The sequence below is a fragment of the Puma concolor genome, chromosome C1, assembly GCF_028749965.1.
Source record: "Puma concolor isolate L17-30 chromosome C1, mPumCon1.1.hap2, whole genome shotgun sequence".
In the NCBI taxonomy this organism is placed as follows: domain Eukaryota; kingdom Metazoa; phylum Chordata; class Mammalia; order Carnivora; family Felidae; genus Puma; species Puma concolor.
Genome location: NC_141674.1, coordinates 171,663,115 through 171,687,095, shown reverse-complemented (window position 1 = coordinate 171,687,095; position 23,981 = coordinate 171,663,115). Strand labels below are relative to the sequence as shown.

General features: G+C 36.0%; 1 protein-coding gene across 2 annotated transcripts in view; it reads right to left on the bottom strand.

The window, feature by feature from the left end:
* Positions 1-6,764: 6,764 nt before the first annotated feature.
* The window catches only part of DNAJC10 (DnaJ heat shock protein family (Hsp40) member C10), a 52,336-nt gene continuing 35,119 nt past the window's right edge, over positions 6,765-23,981 (bottom strand). For both annotated transcript variants that reach the window (XM_025934803.2, XM_086719099.1), the window contains exons 14-23: positions 22,412-22,539; positions 21,974-22,090; positions 18,817-18,918; positions 17,638-17,793; positions 16,557-16,690; positions 15,425-15,478; positions 15,015-15,162; positions 11,577-11,696; positions 9,636-9,740; positions 6,765-8,068 (exon numbers count right to left, since the gene is read on the bottom strand). In XM_025934803.2, coding sequence (XP_025790588.1) covers positions 8,057-8,068; positions 9,636-9,740; positions 11,577-11,696; positions 15,015-15,162; positions 15,425-15,478; positions 16,557-16,690; positions 17,638-17,793; positions 18,817-18,918; positions 21,974-22,090; positions 22,412-22,539 — 1,076 coding nt within the window. In that variant the 3' untranslated portion in view covers positions 6,765-8,056. The remainder of the gene's footprint in view (positions 8,069-9,635; positions 9,741-11,576; positions 11,697-15,014; positions 15,163-15,424; positions 15,479-16,556; positions 16,691-17,637; positions 17,794-18,816; positions 18,919-21,973; positions 22,091-22,411; positions 22,540-23,981) is intronic.

Genomic DNA, 23,981 nt, shown 5'->3' with positions numbered 1-23,981 from the left:
GCTAATGTCACCAAGTTTGTTTTTTAATTCCACATAGAATGAGACGATAGGGTATTTTCCTTTTTTTACCATTTTTTTGAACTTAAGTTTTAGTTAACATGCAGTGCAGTATTGGTTTCACAAGTAGAATTCAGTGATTCATGACTTATATACAACACCCAGAGCTCGTAGTAAATGCCCTCCTTAATAGGTATTTGTCTTTTTAAGTCTAACGTATTTTACTTAGCATAATGTCCTCAAGGTCTATCCCATCAAATAGGATGACAAGATTTCCCCTTTTATTGTGGTTGAATAATATTCCATTTTGTGTATATATATATATGTGTGTGTGTATACACACATATATATGTGTATATATATGTCTACATATATGTATATATGTCTACATATATGTATATATGTCTACATATATACGTATATATGTATATATATACGTATATATGTAGACATATATATATGTATATATATGTGTGTATACACACATATATAATGTAGTATATACATATATGTATATACTACATATATATAAAATGTAGTATACACACACACACACACACACACTACATTTTCTTTACCCATTCATCCATCAGTGAACACTTCGTTTGTTTCCATGTCTTGTGCTATTATAAATAATGCTGCAAAGGAGGTACAAATATATTTTCTAGTTAGTGTTTTTGTTTCCTTCAGATAAATACCCAGAAGTGGAATTATTGGTTCTTGTGGTAGTTTTTAATTTATATTCATTTTTACTGCTTTTGTGTATCCTACCTTCATACTGTGATTTTTGGTCTTTTCTTTCCACTCAAAGAGTCCCCTTTTATATTTCTTGCAGGGCTGGTTTAGTGGTCATGAACTTCTTTAATTTTTGTTTGTCTGGAAATTCTTTGTCTCTCCTTCTATTCTTAAATGGTAGCTTTGCTGGATAATCTTGGCTGCACGTTTTTCCCATTCCACACTTTGAATATATCATGACGCTCCTTTCTGGCTTGGAAAATTTCTGCTGAAACAGCTGTTCATAACTTTATGGGGTTTCCTTTGTATGCAGCTGTCTTGTCTTGCTGACTTTATTATTTTTTTCTTTATAACCATATTTTGCCATTATATGTCTTATGGATATAAGTCATATGTCTATATGGATCTGCTTCTGCTGATTTTGTTGGGGGTTCTCTGTGCTTGTTGGTCTGGATATCTGTTTCCTTCCCCAGATTAGGGAAGTTTTGAGCTATTATTTCTTTAAATTGTCCCCTTTTCTCTTCCTTCTTCTTTGGGACTCCTACAACATGAATGCTATTACATTTGATGGAGTCACTGAGTTCCTTAAGTCTATTCTTCTTTTGCATAATTCTTTTTTTTCTTCTCTTTGGTTCAGCCTGATTACTTTCCATTACTTTGTCTTCTAGCTTATTGATTCATTCTGCTTCTTTAACACTTTCCACAAAGTATGTTTTTCATTTTGTCTATAGAGCCCTTTATCTCTGCTATGTTATTTGTGTCTCTGTGTTAATGGTCTCACTGATAGTCTCCACTCTTTTCTCAAGTCTGGGTAGTATCCTTATAATAATCATTGTTTTACACTCCCCACCAGGCACGTTACTTGTATCTGATTCACTTAGATCCTCAGTCATAGCCTTGTCCTTTTTTTTCATGTGGAAAAATTCCTCTGTCTTCACATTTTGTGTTTCTGTGCCTGTTTCCCTGGGTAATGAAAGTCAGCTACGTCTCCCCTTCTTGAGGGTAATGGCCTAAAGAAGGAGAGGTCCTGTAGTGCCCTGTATTGTAGTATCCCTTGTTCCCCAGGACCTGCTGCTCCTGGGAATGTCTGCAGTGTGTGTTGTCTGTGCTCTGCTGTTGTGTCCTGACTGCTTTATCCTCCAGGCCAGCCATCTGCAGAGGCTCTGCCTGTCTGTTGTAAGTTGTGTTTGGTCCCTGGCCCAAATGTGGTGTATTTTAACTAGGTGTGCTCTGGTCTATTTGTGAAATAGGAAATGTCACCACTGCCACTGGAACCAAGGCCTTGGCAAATTTGTGTTGGGAGTGTGGCATTGGCAGGGGTTTGGGCCAGCCTTCTTGGGGGAGATCCCCACCATGCTGGGACTCAGACAAGTATGACTGGGAAGGGTGGTTCCACTAGGGTGAAGGAGACAGGGCTTGGTGTAAGCAAGTTAGGGAACAAGTTCCCTGGGTACTGCACTGGTTCCCACAGGTAGCCCTGTGCTTATGCTGAGTGGTGAGTGAAGGAAATGGCTCTGCCAGCTCCTTTATTCCTGGAGAGGTCTCTCTGTGAAGGCTGCCTCTTTGCCACATGGTCAAAGATAAACTAACCTCCCTATTATGTGCCCCATGTTCTCATTAGATCGCTGTTTCCACACTGTATGTCCATAGGCTGTTTGTCCTTCCTTTCCTCCGGGAAGTAGTCCCAATGTCCTCCAAGCTTTCCCAGAACCAAACACACTAACCTTTAACACTCCAGGCTTTAAGTCCCATTGGTTGTAAGAACTCATGAAATTCAGGCCTTCTCACACGCCAAGCAAATTGCTATGGGGATTAGTTTTCCCTGTGTGTTAGTCTCTTGCCCTTCCCTGGGACTCTGGCTCCCTCCTTACTGCAACAGCCACAATCCATTTCTCTCCCAAGCTGAATCTCCACACTTCCTACCTTCTTTTATGTGGCCTCTTTTCTACCTTTAGTTGTGGAGCATTATCAGTCTTCAGATTGATTTTTGGGGTGTTTAACGACATATGATAGCTATGTCATTGTGTTCATGGGACATGGTGAGTTGAGGGGACTGCTACTCTGTTGTCATCTTCCCCTCTCAGATTGTTCCTTTTTCTTAATGTAGGTTTTTGACCACTATAAACTTACACTGGAACTGCTTTTGTTGCATCCCCTAAGATTTGGTAGGTTGTATTTTCATTTGTCTTCAGGTATTTTGTTTGACCAATTGATAGTTCAGTAGCATGTTTAGTCTTCACACATACATCATTTTTCTCGTTTTTTCCCCTTGTATTTTACACCATCAGAAAAGATACTTGATAGGATTGAAAACTTCTTAAATTTATTAATATTTGTTTTATAGCCTAACATATGATCTATACTGGAAAATGTTCCCTGTTCATTTGCGAATGTCTATTCATCTGGTCTAATGTTTTCTTTTTGATTTTCTGTCTAGATGACCTATCTACTGATGAAAATGGGGAGATATACCCTATTATTGCTATTTCTACCTTGAAGTCTTAACATTTGCTTTATATATTTAGTTGCTCCTAATTTAGGTGCGTAATTGTTGGGTTGATCCCTTTATCATTATATAATGAGCTTGTCACTTATTACAATCTTTCTCTTAAAGTATATTTTGTCTAATAAGCATAGCTAGATCAGCTTTTGGTTTCCACTGGTAACAACTTCTTCCTTCTCTTCACTTCTGAGCTGTGTGTCCTTAGAGCTGTAGTGTTTCTAGTAGGCAAGCAGATCATTGGGTCTTGTTTTTTTAATCCATCCAGCTATTCTATGTATTTTGAATGGAGAATTCATTTATATTTAATTATTGATGGGGAAGGCCTTACTATCATTTGTTCTCTGGCTGTTTTATAGTTCTCTTGTTCTTGCTCTCTTGCTGTCTTATGAGTGTAGAGATTCATTTTATTCTATTCTCGTTAACTTTTGTGCATCTATTACAGGTTCTGCTGTGTGATCACCATGAGTCTTACACAGAACATCTTTATATATATCAGTCTGATGCTAACAATTAAATTTTACCCTCCTACAAAAACTACCCTTTTACTCCTTTATTTGATGTCCGAATTTAAGTCTTTTTAGTATGAACAATTATAGTTTTACGACCTTTGTCTTTCAAACTTTATACTAGATTTATAAATGATGGAACCACCAGCATCACATTAGAGTACAGTGATTTTAAGTATATACTTTGGCCAGTGAGATTTATATTTTCACGTTTTGTATTGACTAATGCCTTTTCATTTTGGTTTGAGTCCCATTAATATTCCTTGTAAAGCTTGTCTAATGGTGATGACTTCCTTCAGCTTTTGCTTATCTGGAAGACTCTCACTTTTAATTCTGAAGGACAGTTTTCTGGGTGTTCTTGGTTGGCAGTCTTAAAGTTTCCTCCTTGTTGTGATAATGCATCAGGGGATGGGGTTAATGATGAGATTGTGCCATAGCTTCTCTTGCCCACTCCAGTGTGTGTGTGTGTGTGTCTGTGTGTGTGTGTGTGTTCTCATTTACCTGACGTGTAAGAGTCACTTGGCTGGTGTCTGGATTTCTTTCAGAGGGAATAGTTTTGTACATATCTGTATGTTCAGTGTGTCCATGGGAGAAGGTGAATTCAGGAGCCTATCTATCTCACTACCTTCTGTTGGAACCGATACATATATTTTAGTATTTTACCTCCTCACATAAAATGTTTGGAATAGCAGTTATTTAATGAAGAGTTCTCTATCAGTAATTTTTTTTTTTTAATTTTTTTTTTTCAACGATTTTTTATTTTTGGGACAGAGACAGAGCACGAACGGGGGAGGGGCAGAGAGAGAGGGAGACACAGAATCGGAAACAGGCTCCAGGCTCCGAGCCATCAGCCCAGAGCCGGACGCGGGGCTTGAACTCACGGACCGCAAGATCGTGACCTGGCTAAAGTCGGACGCTTAACCGACTGCGCCACCCAGGCGCCCCTCTCTATCAGTAATTAACATGGAAAAATTTTTCATAGACATTAGCACAGATCTTTTTGAATAGGTCTTTTGATCTTTTTTGAAGAGGAAAGCAGGTACTAAAGAATGATCAAGTGATCAGACAATGCAATGAACTAATCAAGATACCATATCAGCTAGTCTGGCATCAGCCTCTAGCTGTACTTTGGGTTAATCACCTTTCACAAAATGGATCCAACTCCTTCCTAACAAGGGGACGGGGTGACAGGATATGAATCTAAGTGCAAATCTACTGTTAAATATAAAAGAGACTCAAGTTGTGAATTACTAACATTTTTAGATATGATAATACAGTTCTATTTAGCGTGGTGGTTGACCTGTCATTACTCTTACCGAAAATAAGGTATTCACCAGAGGCATCTGGGTGTATTTAAAAGTTTCAGTATATGGGGTGCCTGGGTGGCTCAGTTGGTTAAGCGTCCAACTCCGGCTCAGGTCATGATCTCGCGGTCCGTGAGTTCGAGCCCCGCGTCAGACTCTGTGCTGGCAGCTCAGAGCCTGGAGCCTGTTTCAGGTTCTGTGTCTCCCTCTCTCTCTCTGACCCTCCCCTGTTCATGCTCTGTCTCTGTCTCAAAAATAAATAAATGTTAAAATAAAAAAAAAAAAGTTTCAGTATATGTGGAAGTAGCATATTACTACAAAGATCATTTCCTTTTCATCTTCAGAATCACTTATAGGAATCACTATAGAAAATTTAAAATGCACTTTGTTAATTTAAACTTTGTACTATTTAACAGTTAGGATGGGCCAAATAGGTCTAATTTAAGACATTTACCTGAGTTTGGTAAACCTGTGGACTAATTATACAAAAATTCTCTTAAAATGGCTTAAAAATATTACCTCATTAAAGACATAAATGTAAATGTGTCCCATGGGAAACAACACAGCAATTCTGATAACTGTACCTAAGAAAATGCCTGCTTTGAATACTGTTAGAAAATGCAAAAATTTAAGGAAAACTTTTACCATATAAAAATAATCTCATTTTTTTATCTTAATCATATACTTTAAGTAAAAACGATATATAAGACCTTAAATAAAATTTGGGTAATTGGAATAAGTAAGCACATTAATGTAAAAAACACGAACTCCAAATTTCCTATAGTCACATATTTAAATGTATCTAATTTCCAAATACAGATGCCTGATAGAATACTCCCTGGTCTGCCAGATATGGTGCTGTGATACCCAAGGCCAGCTGCACACAAAAATGGTGTTTCTGAGAGAAAGGGCATGTTTTATCAGGCACTCTTCAGAGTGCTCTACTTACATGGCTGTTAAAACCTTTAATTCTGCCAGCTGTTTTCGACACTGAGATGACTGTAGACAATAGCCTCCTGATGAATACTGTAGGATATATATATATACTATTTAACATGACTACCAGCAGCCCTGGCTTTAGAGCCAATTCCACAGGCACATACTTAGACCAAGTTACAGGATACATATTGTTTACTAATTTTTTTTTTTTTTTTTTTTACTGCCTAAAATGTTTCTTAGTAAGTCGTTTAGGTACCTTTAAACCTGTTTATGGGTTCACTGTCAGAACTGTGAATTATAGACACACGGGAGACAGAGACCATCCCTTGGATTCCTTCTACATATGCTTCACTGTCCAGCACAGTGGTATTCAAATAATTGGTATATTAATTCAATAAATATTTACCAAGACTTCTTTAGGTCTTCGATTTTGACATTCTTATAGAAGCAAGCCAATTTTGAAAGATTTCTAGGCAGTGAAAATTTAATAAATGAAAGACACTTGCCATTACTGATCATAATTCAGAAAGGTTGAATTAAGGTTAGAAGTGGTGGGTGTTCTGAAACTGCCCACGTATATGATGTGGAATCCAAGGTTAGGACTCCAAGGATACAACTGAAGCAAAGTAGGAGAGAATATGAGGCATTGGGTTAGATTTGAAAATAAAATCTGTTTTTGTAGAAATTACAGTGATAAAATTATGAGGAAATATTGGGGAAGGAGATAAAGTAACATTAAAAAAAATAAAACGCTTCCAATATAATAAAGTAGAATCCTAGTAAGTTTTTGAGAAAACTGTTGTTGTTTAATTCACTGACCTCTTTTGATCAGAATTTTTACCATTCCATAAACTCTCAACTGTAACTAAATTACTGCACTTTACTGACAATGTTTTGTGAAAATGCGAGCAAAAACTTCTTGGATTCTTTTAGTCTGAACAACCGAGAAATTAAAAGATCCCATCCTTAGATTTATATAATTGATTTTCTTAAAAAAATAAGTTCAGTTATGACAATATTTATCTGGAAACAGCAGCCTCCAGCAGCAAACTAACAATTGGAATAACCACAGTGTCATTATGAGTCATAGTGAAACAAGCCTGCACACTTTTTGTATCTGAGTAACAAATGAGACAAGAGTGAAAAACCTCAACTATGGGGAAGGCAAATAGAGGATCTACATCAAAACAAAGTCCAAAAGGCAAAACCATAAATATTAGAACAATGCTTCAAAAGTCAATTGCTATCACAGGGAAAACATTTATGAAAGCAATTCAGAAAATAAATGAACATAGATCTTTAAAATATAGAACTCTAAATACTGATATATTTGGGATACTCTACAGTGCCCAGTTAATAGCTATGAATATTGTTTTCCTCAGGTATTTCTAGATGCTGTAGAAATCTATTGGATTTGTTAAAAATTTTTTCTCAATTGTGAAAAATTAAAATCAGTTCTTCAGCCTTTAGAAAGGAAAGAAAAAAGAAAATCTCTTCACTATAATACAGCATGAAAATAGGGTATCTGCTTGCCACATCATGTGTTTTTTTTTTTTAAAGAAACTATGGTCAGAATCCATTTCACACAATCTTTAAAACAGGTAACTAAATGCCAAGTTTTTCTTTTCAGGCCAGCCACAAAACTTGAGGGAATAGATCCCAGACATATATGTACATGACAGAGCAGGCTGCTGTTTGAGCCAGCCAGTTTTAGTGTCATTTCCAGGGGTCAGCAATCTATGGCCCATGGACTGAATGTGGCTTGGCCTGTTTGTGCATGGCCCTGAGCTAAGAACAATTTTTAATTTTTTAAAGGGTTGTAAACAAAGCAAACAAAGGAATATGTGACAACTGTACATGGTCTACAAAACTTAAAATATTTACGATCTGGCCTTTTACAGAAAAAGCTTGCAGACCTTTCATTTATACCAATGTTGTACAGAATTCAGACAGTGCAATTACAATTCCAATGTTCATTTATTCCAACCCAGAATGCAGCAACGTCCTAAAGAGGTCTTCTTGATGTCATTTGTTAGAATTCCTTTTCTCTTTTTTCTTCATCTTCATCATCATTAAAGTTCATCCTACAATAATATAAAAGTGATTGAAAGAAAAAAGTATGAATTTACATTAAAATGTTGGTTAGTTTATAGTACTTTATCTTTTATTTTTTTATTATTTTTTTTCAACGTTTATTTATTTTTGGGACAGAGAGAGACACAGCATGAACGGGGGAGGGGCAGAGAGAGAGGGAGACACAGAATCGGAAACAGGCTCCAGGCTCTGAGCCATCAGCCCAGAGCCCGACGCGGGGCTCAAACTCACGGAGCGTGAGATCGTGACCTGGCTGAAGTCGGACGCTTAACCGACTGCGCCACCCAGGCGCCCTACTTTATCTTTTAAAAAATAATTATTTAATGGATCACCATATGAAATATACCTTGCCTAAATGTAACAATGGAAAGGAAAAGGGATATCTCTTAGTTCTTACCTGCTCATGCAGATACTATCAATTACAGTTTTACAGTCATATTTTGGTACCTTTCTAAACTGAATTTCAATTCTGATATTCTGGCTATGACTAATGACATTTTCTGTTTCAAATGCTTTTTTTTTGTTTTTTAAATTTTTTTAATGTTTATTTATTTCTGAGACAGAGAGAGACAGAGCATGAGTGGGGGAGGGGCAGAGAGAGAGAGGGGGACACAGAATCCGAAGCAGGCTCCAGGTTCTGAGCTGTCAGCACAGAGCCTGACGCGGGGCTCGAACTCACAGACTGTGAGATCATGACCTGAGCCAAAGCTGGACGCTCAACCGACTGAGCCACCCAGGTGCCCCTCAGATGTTTAACTTAAGATAAAAGTCACACTTTAAAACCTCCTGAGGAAGCGAAAATAAATCAAAACACCAGAAAAACATTTTTGTTCCCTAAACCCAAGGAAATAATTGTAACCATCTCTTTCCTATCTTTTAGATTTGGATAAAATGTAACCCTTGATACAGGATGTAAGGCTTTTTATACTGGAGTGTGCAGTTCTAATATGGTTCTATAAAGCCAGACATCTCTAGCCCTCTCCAGAATATGCGCTGGTTCTTTTGTTCTTCTTTCACCTTATAGGGAAACAATCCAAGAAACTTCTATGTGATTTTATTAAGTTCCACTCAGAAAGCATTCCAGCATTCACGGACTCTTTGGTCTGTTTGTATGTCCTAGAATGACAATGACTTAAAAAAGAAAAAATGAACACTTCTTCCAAAGAATAGCAGAGGTTGCACTGTTTGACTGATACAATTCTAGGAGGGGCTGAAATGAGTATGGGTTCTGATACATCCTGACTATACCAAAAGAAAATCTGCTATGCAAAGTATGTTACACTGGAGCCTCGTATTTATTCCTAAGAAGTCAATACTTTATTTACATTTTAACAAAATCTAAATAATTTATGGCCATAGTTCACTATGTTTTAAACGGTTGTACTTGTGCAAATTTCTACACTTTTCAATATACAGAGGTTACATTCTGATTGTCCTATTTTTGAATTAAGAAACTTCAACTTTACTATTTTTTGAAGCTTCCATTGTACCTGTTTATTGATAAATATAAGGTACAGTATAAAGCTGGCTGAAGTCAGCTCTAGATTTAGTCCTTACCTTATCTCTCTTTCCATGATTTTGAAGATTTTTCAATTTTTCATATATTAAGGTAGCAATCTCTTTTGCATCTCTGGTATCTATTTGCTCTCCCCAAATGTTTCTCTAAAATAAAAAACATTCTTCTTATAATCTTTTAGGTGTCTAATCAAAACATGACATTTGCATCTAAGAAACTTGATTATTCCTTAAAGTTCTAAATGTATGTTTAAAACTCAAATTTCTTCAAGGAAATAATGCTACAAAGCAGTTAACTCATAATTTACTTAAATATGATACTGTTATGAACACATTTAAAGTATTTCCTTGGAAAAAATGCATTGCCAGCTCTAACTAATCTAATCTAATTCAAAACAACTAAAATATAAAGAAAAGCCATCCCCCAGAGGACTCAAATCATTCTAATCTTATACATATGTCATTGGCACAGTTAAAATCCTGACCAACTACAACACTAGAAAGTAATGTGTTATCTCCTGGTTTTCATCTGCGCACAGTAGGAAGGTGGCTGAAAAGCAGTGAAGGGGGCAGGTCAATATATCAAGCTTTACTTTGGATCTGGAGTCATTTGCTTCCTGCTTCCTAGTGGGAACTCCACACTATCTGTTAAGATCTTGCTTTTGTGTGTACCTGCCCACCTGGTTTGTACTGCTGTTAACTCCAATCATTATTCTGCTTTGGTTTTCAAATCTGGTCTGGTCTTCTGGATGCCACCTGTCTCGGTTTGTACAGGGATATTTTGGTGTCTAATGTCCTCGGGGCTCCTTTAGACACATGGTAACATCATCTTTTCAAAGAGCTCCTTCTATGGCCAGATTAATTCTGTGACTGCTCATTATATTGATACTTTGCTTACATCATTCTACCTGAGACCCCTACTTATGCTACCCATTTCTCAGCTATTCTGAGAATTAGAAAGCAGAGCTAGTGATTCCAAAGGGATGAAGTGAATTCAGATCCTGATATAAGCTCCTTTACTCTCACTGAGATGTTTACCCTAGGCTGTTCTTAAGACAGAATTAGCCTCTTGGACCAATCAAAGTCCTTCATTGAAACATCTAGTTGACAATTCTAGACTTCTAAAATCCATCTAATTTCTTTAACTCTATTTTAAAATATAATTTCCAATAAATAACCTGACATGTTAAGCTGATACTCCTTCTCAAAAAATATATTTACTTGAAATGTTTTACCATAAAACATGAATACATGGCAAATCCTTATTTATTTAATTACAATTCTATTGTCAAAAATATCATTCTTTTACTCAGGAAGATAGCAAAAGTCATGAGTATTTTCAGTTAGCAATTACAGTGGTTGAAAGATATATGCATTTATATAAATGATAGTAGAGGTTATCGCCTGAGTTTTAAGATCCATTGGTAAATGTCTAATTTTCTTTTTGGGGAAAAAAAAAAAAAAGCATATTGTCAGTGGCCCAAAGAAGGGAGTTGTGATCAAGCCATGGACCCTAACTTTTATTTTGCAGTCTAAACCACTAATAAATATTCCTCAAGACAAATGTTCAGGTACTAGTCTACTTCAAAAGTATGATAGTATTCTTTTAATTTTTTCCTTTCCTGGAAAAAATAATAAAGGTAATATGTAATTGTATAAAAGTAGAAAATATAGAACTTCACAGAATATAATTATGTTGACTTCTCCACTCAGAAAAAACTACTCTAGTATCCTGCTATGTGTCTTTAGTAGTTTCTGTAATTCATTAGTATAAAAATTTTAAGGAGTGGATCATATCAACTTTGAGACAGAAAAACCTTTGAAAATCACTTGATGTATATGTGAAAAGAAGCTTCAGCAATATGCAATAAAATAAAACATGACAAAGGAAGGAGAAGCTAATGAAAACCTTCACACTAATAACAAACCTTTTCAACTGGGTCTGCTAAAAGAAAGGCACATACGGGAACGCCAAATACATACCTTTGCTTTTTCGTAGGGATAAAATTTAACAGTTGGATAGGCTCTGATACCAGCTTTCTGGCATGTTTGAGCATAAGCCTGACAGTCTACTTTTCCAGCTTTCACTTTTCCTTTAATCATCTGAAAAGAGAGAAGTGGGGTTTGCCATTCACTGTGGCATAAACTATTTTGGCAACCACAAGGCAACATGACACTAAAATTTTCACATCTTTGTAATAATAAAGACTTATTTCAAAAACTTAAGTTTTAATCCTTTCCATACTAATAAGATTGCTTCCAAATTTTTTAGTGGCTCTTATCAAGAAAAACTCCTTCCTGGTCCCCATACCTTGTCCATCGCACCACAAACTCCCGATTCTGTCCTCAAACGCCTTCTCCCATTCTCTGGTCTCACCTGGCGAGGTAACACTCTTCATTTTGCAGAAGGCTGTCGACACCTACATTCTCCAGTTCCTCTCTGTCAGGTGTCTTACATGCTCTTTGGGGTATGCGCATATGGTCAAAACAGGATTCTTTTCTTAATTGTACTGGTTCCTCTAGCTACCTCCTTGCTTCTCTTTTTTTTTTTTTGAGGTTAGTCTTTCATTGCTTTTCCTCCCTCATCATCTCATTTATCAACAGATTTTAGTCTAGCTTCTGTTTTTACCGCTCCCTCCACTGAAACTGCTGTAAGTTCTGCAGTGACTACTTGACCAAACTGAATGGACACTTTTCAGTCTTAATGGGTACCTGACATTGCTAAACATGCCTTTCTTTTTTCTTTCTTGGCATTTATCACTATTCTCTCTTGGCTTTCTTACTCCTCAGGCTGTACTATCTCATTTCTAGCATGGGGACCTCTTTCTACACCTGCCTCTCAAATTATAGTATTTAATCACAGTTGCATCTATGGCGAACACTTTTTTCACTGTGAGCAATCTCCCAAGGGAGATTTTATATATAAATGTGCCGAGATGTGCTGCTCAGCCCAACCTCCCCTGATTTCACACTCACCTATGTACTGGCCTGGTTCAACTAAATAAGCATCCTGCACAGATGATTTCTAACACGGAACCTTTCCCTTTACCTACTCTTCCTTCTGTCCTACTATTCCCTCATTCAAGCCAGAAACTAGGGCCATCTTAGACTTCTTTCTCTGTCGCACTTACCACAATTAATTGGACATTAAATCCTATTCTTTTATCTCTTTTACATTTGTCCCATTCTTTCTATCACCATTACCTTTATCCCGGTTCAGATAACCTCTCTCACTTCAGGACAATTAAAATACCTTTGCTGCCTCTAGTTTTGTGGCCAATGCCGGCTTACTCAAGAGGGGTTAGGGCAGCAGCAAAGCTGCATGCAGAAACACACTTATACTGAAGGTCAGAGAAATTTACAAAATGTTTACCTTTAACATTAGTTGACTTGTATCTTCAATTGCTTATAAAGGAACACCATATTGTTTCTGGTGCTCTCATATCGTTCTCTGGCCTTGCTGGCCTGTGTACAGTTCCATCCAAAGTGCTCTTTCTAAAATGTAAAATGGATCCTACCATATCCAATAGTTTTCCCCTAGTGCTTATACAGAACTTATTCTGAACAATATGAAATCACAAAGAAAGAGGACCAAACCTTCTTCCTCCTCAATTATTTACTAAGCCTGAGTTTTTGCCATTCCCCTTCTGTCTCTACACTCTGGTAGTCTGGACGAACAGTGAAGTTGACCGAACATGCACCACTCTCTTGCATCCCTGCATCTCTGCAAATACTGTCCTCTCTGCTCGGAGGACTCTCTAGCCAAACTCCTGGTCATGTGCCAGGCTCCTGGTCATGTTGTAATTCTCATCTCAAATCCCAAGTTTTCGGTGGAGCCTTTTGTCTTTTCCTGGCAAGACTCTTTCTTCCTCCCATGTCCTTGCTCCCCTCTCATTTCACTAGAGCAATGATCCTGCTGTATTAAATGTATTTATTTGCATGTTATCTTCCCACTAGAATAAAACCTCAGACATGTAACTTTTGTCTTTCAATTTCTATAGCTCTAGTACTTACCGTAATGCTTCTCACCTAGTGCTTAGGATTTGTTGAATGATCTTTTTCATATTTAATAACTTTCTGGCATATCCAAGATATAGGTATGTTATAAAATATATAACTAAGCTAAGTTTTTCAGTATACAAGGGAATGAAAACATTTTGTTAGAATTACTGGAGAAAAAGGAAGCACAAGGGGAAAAGAAGATCAAGTAAGCGGGAAAGATGAAGAACTTATTTGAAGGATGATCCAATAACAAATAATCTTTCATGACACCTAGGAGCTTTGAAGTCCCTTTGCTAAAAAATCCTGATGGGTTAGGATTGTCAGCTTTTGCTTTAGACTGGTGAAACTGGAGCTTTCTCATTCTAAGTGAGTGTTTTGTAGCCCAGGCAAAGCTCCCTGAAGCAAGAATGCAAACAATCTGGATTAGGTCATTAACAGGATGATGGGGACAGAAACAAGAAAAAATTAGACTGTATTCTGTTTATGCATTCAGTTAAATTTTATAAGCATTTCCTGAGTTAGACTCAGATAAGACCTGTACCTGTACCTTGCCCTCAAGAAGCTCCAGTCTTATGGAGGAGATAGATATCTAAATATTTATTCACTGTGTAAGTACACCAAATGGAGTACAAGACATCAAAGTGACACTGAGAAGGACAGAGAATACAGAAGTGCCAATGTAGCTGGATTTTGTAGGATAAGGAGAGAAAGATTCAGATGACTAATAACAAAAAGGCATTTTAGAGAGAGGGAACAGTATCTGCTCAGCAAACCTGGAGTATTTCGCTGTGTCTGAACTGTGAGGTGTGGGGTGGTGACAGAGATAAAACTGAAGAGGTAGGAAGGGTCCCACCAGAGACCTGCAATCAAGGTCGTAAGTCAAGAAACTTGGCTAACAGGAAGCCAGAGAAGGCAGTATTTTAGAAAGATCAGCAGGGCAGAACTGAATAAGGCAGACTGGCAATGTGAGACTCGTTAAAAGGCACACATGAGAAGTCTGGAAGAGATGAATAGGGCTTGAAGAGAAAGGCTAGCAGAGGACATGACGAGGAGATGACAGATTTGAAAGGCACTTAAGAGGCAGGACAGGATCTAGTGATGGGCTGGTGGGCAGCAGAGTGATGGTGGAGGAAGGAAATAGGGAATAAGCAAGAGAAATGAGTTGTCTCTAATGGTTAGATGATGTCATCCATCAAGAAAGAGATGTTAGCCAAAAGTATTAATAAAGAAGGAAGAAATCTACCACAAAGATGATACTCATAGAAATGAAATGGGATTTTTAAAAAATTCACAGGAAACTTCTTAGAAAAAAAGAATCATATATACCTTTACCTAATTATTTTATCTAATTTTTAAATAATCTAATTTTTAAAACATGCATGTAACTACAACTTACTTACATAGATAGACAAGACTTACCCTAGCCAAAAGCTCAAACTCTGGAGCAAAATTTTGGCAAGGTCCACACCAAGGAGCATAGAAATCAACCACCCAGTGATTTTTCCCTTGTATAACTTTTTCATTGAAAGTCTGAGGCGTTAGATCTATGGATGCTTGAGGTAAAAATCTGTGGCAAGGGATCAAAATTACTTTTCATTATATGAAACCAAGGAAAACATCTAAAATATAGCAAAAGTTTTTAAGTTAAAACTGACTTCAAAGAATGACTATAAAGCACAACCCTATCTTGGTAAATTATAATTCTTTACTAAGTAGTTTAAAATGTGAGAGTCTTAAAAAACTTACAGTAAATTTAACTGCAGACATAAGACGAAGGTAAATAGCACTGAATCTATTTTATGCAATGATGCATATTTTTAATTACTCACCCTAGACCCCAAATCCTCAGGGAATAAGCATCTCTATTCCAACCATTGTAACTACTGAAAGAAGAGCAAATATGAAAGTTGTAAATACTATTTTCTATTATTGGATATGTTCAGAAAACAATCTCATTGAAGCAGTTTAAAAGTTTGACTGACTACTTAGCATCTCTCTTCTCAGTTACACCTAGCTACAAACGCTGCTTACATGGCTTCTCAAATACATTTTTCTCTAGTCTTGATGTTTTTTTGTGCTCCAGGTAGTCCTAAATGTTTAGCTGCCTGCTGGACATCTCCTATAGGAGCACGGGAATGGTAAAACTCAAAATGTCTGAGACTTCAGTTTCTGAACATTTACTCTGGTTATTATGTCTATCAAATTCCTATGTACTTTTTAAGACCCATGTCAAAAGCCACCTCATAAATGCAGCCTTTCGTGATTTCCTCTCATAGTTGTGATCCTTTCCTTCTTTGAAATTCATGGTCTGTTTTTACTTTTCAAAGAATATTCCTTATATTCTGCCTTGCACTGGAGTTGTCTACCTCAAATACCATGTGGTGTTGTAGAAACAAGTATGGGCACTGACACAGACCTGGGCTGAAACCCCAAGCAGCAGTGTGACTTGGGAAAGTTAATGAAAGTCTGTGGATCAGTTTACTTATCTGTAATAGTAGGAAAGGGTAGTAATTCTTATTTCTCAGGGTATATGTGAGGACCAGTGGAAACAATGTGAGCAAAGGATCAAGTACAGTACCTGAAACCAAACACTGACTAAATAAATGTTAGTGCTTCCTCTCTTTATCTTCCTCTATACTGGAGTGCCAGCTTCATGAACATTGGGATTGTTCAATTCTTTTTTTTTCATCTTCTGAGGTTCTCCTTAGCACACTATCTTAAAACATGGTGGACTCCCCAAAAATGTTTGTTGGGTTAACTTTTATTTAGTTAAGATAAACAAATAAATAAGCTTTAAAAAAAAAAGTTATTTATCTCTACACCCAACATGGGGCTTGAAGTCATGACCCCAAGATCAAGAGTTACATGCTCTTCTGGCGAAGCCTCTAAGATAACTTTTAAATTTTAACTGTCTAAATAAGTGGTTATAATAAATGTCTTTAAATTTTAGGCAACACTTACTGATACTGAAAAGCTTTATTTGATTTTTGGGGAAAAAATCTTATCTCAGGGTATCTCCGAACATTTTCTTGGGCACAAAAAGAATGATACTGTTGGCAGTCTATACTGCCTACATTGATCAGTCCAGTTAATGTCTATAAAAGAGAAAAAGGAGAGATAAAATAGATCAAAGTGATTACAATAAAACTACCTCCATAACTATGTTTACAATAGAAAAATCATCATTTTGAGATGGTTCTTATATTATTTACCAGTGATTTTCACCAAATAAAAATGGGTAAGGGTTTAAAACATAACAATATATATAGTAATGAACTGAAAATGTAATGTTGCAGTTAAGACCTTACTACAATTACTGCAGATTAAATAACAGATTTCGTACATGTACCTTATGGGGGGAAATGAAATATTTCTAAAACTTAAGTGTTAGAAACCAGGAACTAATGAAGACCTCTGCAATGGCATTTCAAAGAGTTATTTTTCAAATAGAGACATGCATTGCAGCACACTGACTCATGCCTGAATTTAAAAATTTTACTGAGAAGAGCACAAAATTGTATTATCTTAAATATTAAATACTAGAAATCACTTTTAACTCTTCCGTTTGTTCATTTTTTCTTAGAACTATAAAAGTTGATTTCATTTTCCATTCTCATATTGAAATAACTTTTCCCCAATCTTTCATGATTTATAACACTATGTCTATTTGTAGGAAATCTTAAAATTCCAAATGTTTTACTGATCAAAGCTATTGTTTAAGTCCCACAATATTGTGAAGAAACTGTACTGTTAAGCTCTAAAAATAAAGGAGTAGAAAAATTTTAATAGAAAATAAAGGGATCTTTGGGTTGACTTTGGCAGAAATTTGGTCAGATACATACCAAACAAGTGACACAGGAAAAAGGGTAGATTATTCTATACCATTCACCTATCAGACAGAAACAGAGTTGAAATCTAAGTGGTGTAATTAAAGCTATTGGGAGTGATAATCTAGAGGTGAGTTCATCTCCGTTTTAAAACAATTCTGTTAAATACACATTAATGCTAAATGTTAAGATTTAAATAAACTACTGTACTATACCCGGGCCATTCTTTTCCACTCTGGCATTAGGACTTGACATGGATGACACCATGGAGAGTAGAAATCAACCATCCAGACTTCATCATGTTTTCTTTGTTTAACTAGTTCACTGAAAGTGGTGGGTGTCAGGGAGATCACTGAAGGATTCATAAGATCCTAAAGAGAATTTAACTTTCATTATAACTGATATAAAAAGGTATTGATACATTCTTGGCAAACTGTTATCACTTAGAAAAGTTCCTGGTTTATTTTTGTTTCTGTTTTTAATTTTAGAGAGAGCACAAGTGGGGGAGAGGGGCAGAGGGAGAGCCAGAATCCTAAGAAGTCTCTATGCTCAGCGTGGAGACCAACACGGGGCCCGATCCCACAACCCTGGGATCATGACCTGAGCTGAGATCAAGAGTCGGATGCTCAACCGAGACACACAGAAGCCCCCCAAAATTCCTGTTTCTGAAGAATCAAAATATACTTATTTATATTTAAAATACAATCTAAAGTGAATTATTTTAAAAAGGACAAATGATTCCTAATTAATTTAGACTTTGCCCATTAATCTTCTGAAATCAAGGTATATTTTCTTACTATTATGTATCATTAAAGTCATCTTAGGTAGGGAAAAAAGGCAACTGTATTTAAGGTGACAGGAGATGGGACAAAAAGCCTAGAGGTGCCTAGATGTCTACAAAGGCCATATAGTTCTATTCTAGAACCAATGAGTGGTTTGGAAATAACCCTCTATTACTGAAAAGCCTACTATTCTATTTTCCTGACAGTCTGAATGGAGATACTGCACAACTTCCCTAACAGCTCACTTGCTCCAAATACTGTTTTAACAAAGCTTTAGTCTACAATGATGGGGTAATATTAACAAAAGTGTTAGCTTCACTGGGGAAATAATAATAAATAATACAGCACAAAATGAAAAACTATTTAAAAAAAATTTAGGGGCCCCTGGGTGGCTCAGTTGGTTAAACGTCCAACTCTTGATCTTGGCCCAGGTCATGACCTCACGGTTCAAGAGATCAAGCCCTGCATCAGGCTCTGCCATGACAGCATGGGGCCTGCTTGGGATTCTTTCTCTTCTTCTCTGCCCCTCCTTCACTTGCTTGCTGTTTCAAAATAATGATTTAAATTACCTCTACAATTGACAATACTATAAATTAAATTAATTTAAAATACCTCTATGAATTCCAAGATCTGTTCAGCAGAGTGATGTCCTTCATATTCATGAACGTTGGACTGGTTGAATACCACTGTTGTTGGATAAGCCTGAATGTTATACTGTTAGGAATGAGAATACAAATGAAAGATTTTATCCATTTTACCTATTGGTTTCAAATTCATAACCAGCTTGCTTTTAAGTAACAACATTTAAAAAGTCCATTGCTAAATTGCTGGGTTATTGCAAAATTTTAGCCTGGCCAAATTTGGCAAAGAAAATGGATTTACAGTTGCACTGATAAATTACCCTTTTTATAGCCACTCCATTAGCCACAGAATCCACGGGCAATGAAACACTGAAAAGTGAGCAAGGCTAATTATGAGTGTGGGCCCTTTTGACTCCTGAACCAAGAGGATAAGGCTGTAAAGAGCAGGCTAATCTCTGGCTTGAGTCTTTTTGAAACCATAATACTCCAATTTGTCTAGAAGAAAATAAGCAAAGGAGCAAGGATAATAATGTGTATACAACCATATTTTAAGGAATTGTGACTCATTTCCTAAGAATATGGTCATCTTTTATTCATCATTCAAGGTAGTTTTTATAGTACAAAATACTGTAAGTTCCTCCTCAAAGTAACATCAACACTGGCCCAGGAAGCATTTCTTCGAACTTTTAACTTTTCTAAAAGTTAACAAGGCTATCTTGTGAATTTACTATAGCTAAACTTTGCATCCTTAAAGTTGATAAGCACTCACTAGAAAATTGGAATTTTTCTGAAATTGACTAGGATTCAAAAATAATTTTAGGAAAAACAATGGAAATATTTATCAAAATTTGTAAAATGAGCGTAAATTCAAATAACTCAGATATAATTGTTGTTTTGTTAATCTACTTAGTGATTGATTAGCATGTGTTGGGAATCTTTTTAGCACTTAAACATGTAGTTTCTAGTCTATTCTCCACAACAATTACTCATTAGTGAGTAATGACCCCTGGCCTCTACTGCAGGTGAATTTGACACCACAGTTTTAAATCCTTACATTTTACTCAATTATCTAAAGAATATTTAATAGTTTAGATAAAAAGAAAAACTAGAAGAATTCAAATTAAGATAATTATTGTTTATCACATTAAGTTTGTATCTTGCTTAGCATCTTTTCAAAGTCACATATAAGACATTCAAAACCAAAGGCCTTATTGTTTAAACATAGTTCAGTTAAATTTCAAACAGAATGAAGAGAGAAATCATCTAACAAATACCCACACATCCCCTTCCCTATATTTAAGGAAGATTAAATTCTTTAGCACACTGGTATTACTAGAAGGTCTTTTTTCTTGATCCTATTTGCTTTCCTTCATGAAAGTAGGAGCAATCGATGTCCTCAAATAAGTATATGTCCATTCTACTGATGTTTTCCTCCTTTGCGATATGTTTATGTATCCCTGGGCAGTATAGTAAAATGTTTGAGCACTTAAAAATTTTCTGTAATTCTGTCATACTCTGTAAGCTATTATGCACTTGTTTTTGTCACCTTACATTGTATTTTTGAGACTTACCCATGCTGGTAAAGATAGACCTAGTTTAAATGCTCTATGATATTACATTGTGTGACTGGATAATTTATCAACATACTTGTAATGTCAGATTTCTAAATTTTTGTATATTTGATGGATTGCTGTAATTTGTACTTTCCTGATGACTAGTGAAACGCAACATTTTTTATGCTGGAATTCTTTTTCTAAAAAAAAAGTCTACAAACTTTCTTATTTTGTCTATTTAAAAAAATTGATTTGTAGCCTTGAAATATTCTGGCACTAATGCTTTATCAGTTACAAGTACTACAAATAGTCTGTTGTCTTAACTTCATAGTGTCTTTTTCTTTGGTAATAGTTTTAACATTTAATATAGTTAAAATCATTCACATTAATTTTTACCTTGTGTGTGTGGACTGAGAGATTACTCCTCACACAGATGCCATAAAGATTTCACCCTACATTAACTTCTACTATGTTTTTAAAACCTATTGTTTTCTTTTCCCTTCCCTTTCCCCCTTTTCTCTCTTCTATCTTTTTAAAAAAGTTTCCTCTTATAAAATATTTAAAATACACACAAAATCAGAGAGCAGTAAGTTCTCAAGTACTCTTGTAGCTACAATCATCTGCTCACCACACTTATTTCATCTATTCTCCCTTCCAACTCTACCCCTACACCAAGATTATTCTAAAGCAAATTCCAGATGATTTATCATTTCATCCATATTTCAGTCTATTTAAAATACAAGGACTTTCCCTGAAATGCAACTACACTGTCATTTTAATATCTAAAAATGAACAATTCCTGATAATTATCAGATACCCTGTCAGTGTTCAAATTTCCCCAATTATTGCTTGCTCATTTTTTTGCACTTGGTTTGAGCAGCATCCAAACAAGAAGACCTAAACACTTCATTTGAAGGATATGTCTTTTGAGTCTCTTTAATCTCTTCTGCTTTTCAATGTCATCTGTCCAATACATTAGGTGTTTGTCCTGTAAAATCCTCTGCGTGCTGGGACTTGAAGAGTTCATGCCCATGGTGTCACGTAACATGTTCCTCTATCATTAGATTTCCTTAACACTGATGTCACAGCTTGATTTGATTTAGGTTTCATATACTTGTTCCAAGTATGTTCTAAGTGGTATTATATACTTTCAACATGAGGTATACAATTTCTGATTATTCTTGGAATGAAGAATGAATATTAATTAACCTAAGAACATATTTTTATGTATACAAAAGTTTCAAAAAGCTTGTTCATTTTTAAAATTTCTAGCTACTAACTACACTTAGAAGAGAATTATGAAGAAAACCTAGAATAAAACTATAGGCTGCCAAAAGTGATATTACATCAAAAATTATAAAGATTTTAAATACTTGAATGACCATGTATTTTATCAAATAAACAATATTTTCCCAAGTTTGATAAATAAGACCATGTCTACATTCACTCAATTATGTTGTCTACTCATGTTTTAATCCAATCATAATTTTATATCATTTTGTTGAAATTATTTGTTCAAATAATGTTACTCTTCTAAATGTAGATATACATTTGAAAGAGAGCTTTTGTCAGTCTAACTTAAAAACTATTTTATAAAAATGTTGATTAGAATAACTATTTAATACTTAGCCTTACCATGTTACAGAGTCCCTCATGAACCGTACAATCTAGTGTACCAAACTTGAGCTGACCATAAAGATGCTTTGATGCTTTTCGTAACTCTGGCAACAAAGCTCGACATGGTGGACACCACTACGGAAGAAAAAAATATTCATAAGCGCTGAGCTAAATGAAACAAAAAGCCACATTTCTGCAACAATCAATATATGCTAGATAAATCATACTTAGTGGTAAATCGTGTGTGTGTGTGTGTGTGTGTGTGTGTGTGTGTGTGTGTGTGTGTATTTTATCCCTAGAGGGGCAAGTACAACCCTGCTCTCATAGAAGCAATATGTGATAGTGGCCAAAATTGAGTAACACAATTCTAGTGTTCAAGATTATATAGCAAATGTCTTTTTGCTGTGACAAGAGAAAATTTGAAACACTGACATTTGACAGATAAAAATAACTTACTGGTGCAAAAAAATCAACAAGCCATGGTTCCTTGTCATTGGCAGGAAAATTTTGAGGTCCAAGTGTGGTAACATGAGAATTAACACTTTCTTTGGCAAAGGCAAGTATATCATATAGAATCTTCTTTCCTTTGAAAGCGAATAAGAGAAAAATTAAAATTCACGTACTGCCTTTCTATCCATAGAAACATTTCAAAGTTTTTAGACTTAAAATATTAAAGAAAGGAAGATAAACTTATTGACCAAATTGATTTTGGTGAGGTTTCATCCTCAAAGGCAGAGTAATCACTTCATTGCAATATTTGTTGTGTTCTTTAAAAAAAAATTTTTTTTTAATGTTTATATATTTTTGAGAGAGAGAGAGACAGAAAGCAAGTGGGGGAGAGGCAGAGAAAGAGGGAGACCCAATCCGAAGCAGGGTCTGAGCTATCAGCACAGAGCCCAACGTGAGGCTTGAACTCACAAACTGTGAGATCATGACCTGAGCTGAAGTCAGATGCTTAACCGACTGGGCCACCCAGGTGCCCCTATTTGTGTTCTTTATGCTTACCCGAGCTATTACTGTTGCCTAATTACTAAACCTGTTTCTTCCAACTCAACCTCCCTTATGAATTCAAAACCTGTATTACCAACTGCCCAGTGAAGATATTTACGTGGATGTTATGTAAACATTTAAAATATATTAAAATCGGAGTTATTCCCCCCCAAACTTGCTCCTTTTCTCACCTTCCCTATGTTGGCATTGACATAATCATCCACCAGGTGCCTAAGATTTCCCAGAGTGATACTCGCCTTCTTTCTTTGCTGGTGTACCATGGACCAAGACCAATTAGACTAGTGCCTAAATTCCGTCTTGCCTATTACAATAACCAAGCTGGTCTTTGCGTACTATCTTTCGTAACTAATCCATTTTTTCATTGCTACCACAGTTAATTTACAAAAACGTTTGTCTGATTACACTGTTCCTTGCTGAAAGGACTTTGATGATTTACTATTGCCTAAAGAATATACTCTTTGGTTTGACAAATAATGATTTTTTTCAATTAGCACTTGGTCCATTTTCCCATGTGCCCTTTGACTTATTCACTTAATAGGCAATATTAAGTCAAATACCGATTATTTGTCATCCTTGTTTTAAATGTCATAGGGCATGCAAGAATAAAGATACAATCCTCAGAGAATTCACAGCACAGAAGAAATATTTTCACAATTATTTAAACACAATTATAAATCATACCACATTCTCCTGCTTTTTTCTTACTCTGTAGCTGCAGCTTCTTGAACTGGTTTACACATTCCTCTATCTTTGATCATCCTTAGGGCCCTGATCTTGTCTCTCTACTCACTCTTCCACAAGCTCATTCTCACTGAAGGCTTCAAGTATCGTTGATATGATGATTATTTACATCTACCTTTTTCAGCCCAAATTCCTCTCCTGAGGCCTAGGCCTACATTCAGCTACAGATTGGGGATGTCTACTCCCTATCAACTCCTCCCCTCAGTGTTCTCTTCTTCACTCAATGGTACAGTCACTCAATTGCCAAGTGAATGTCAGAAACTTGGACTTCTTT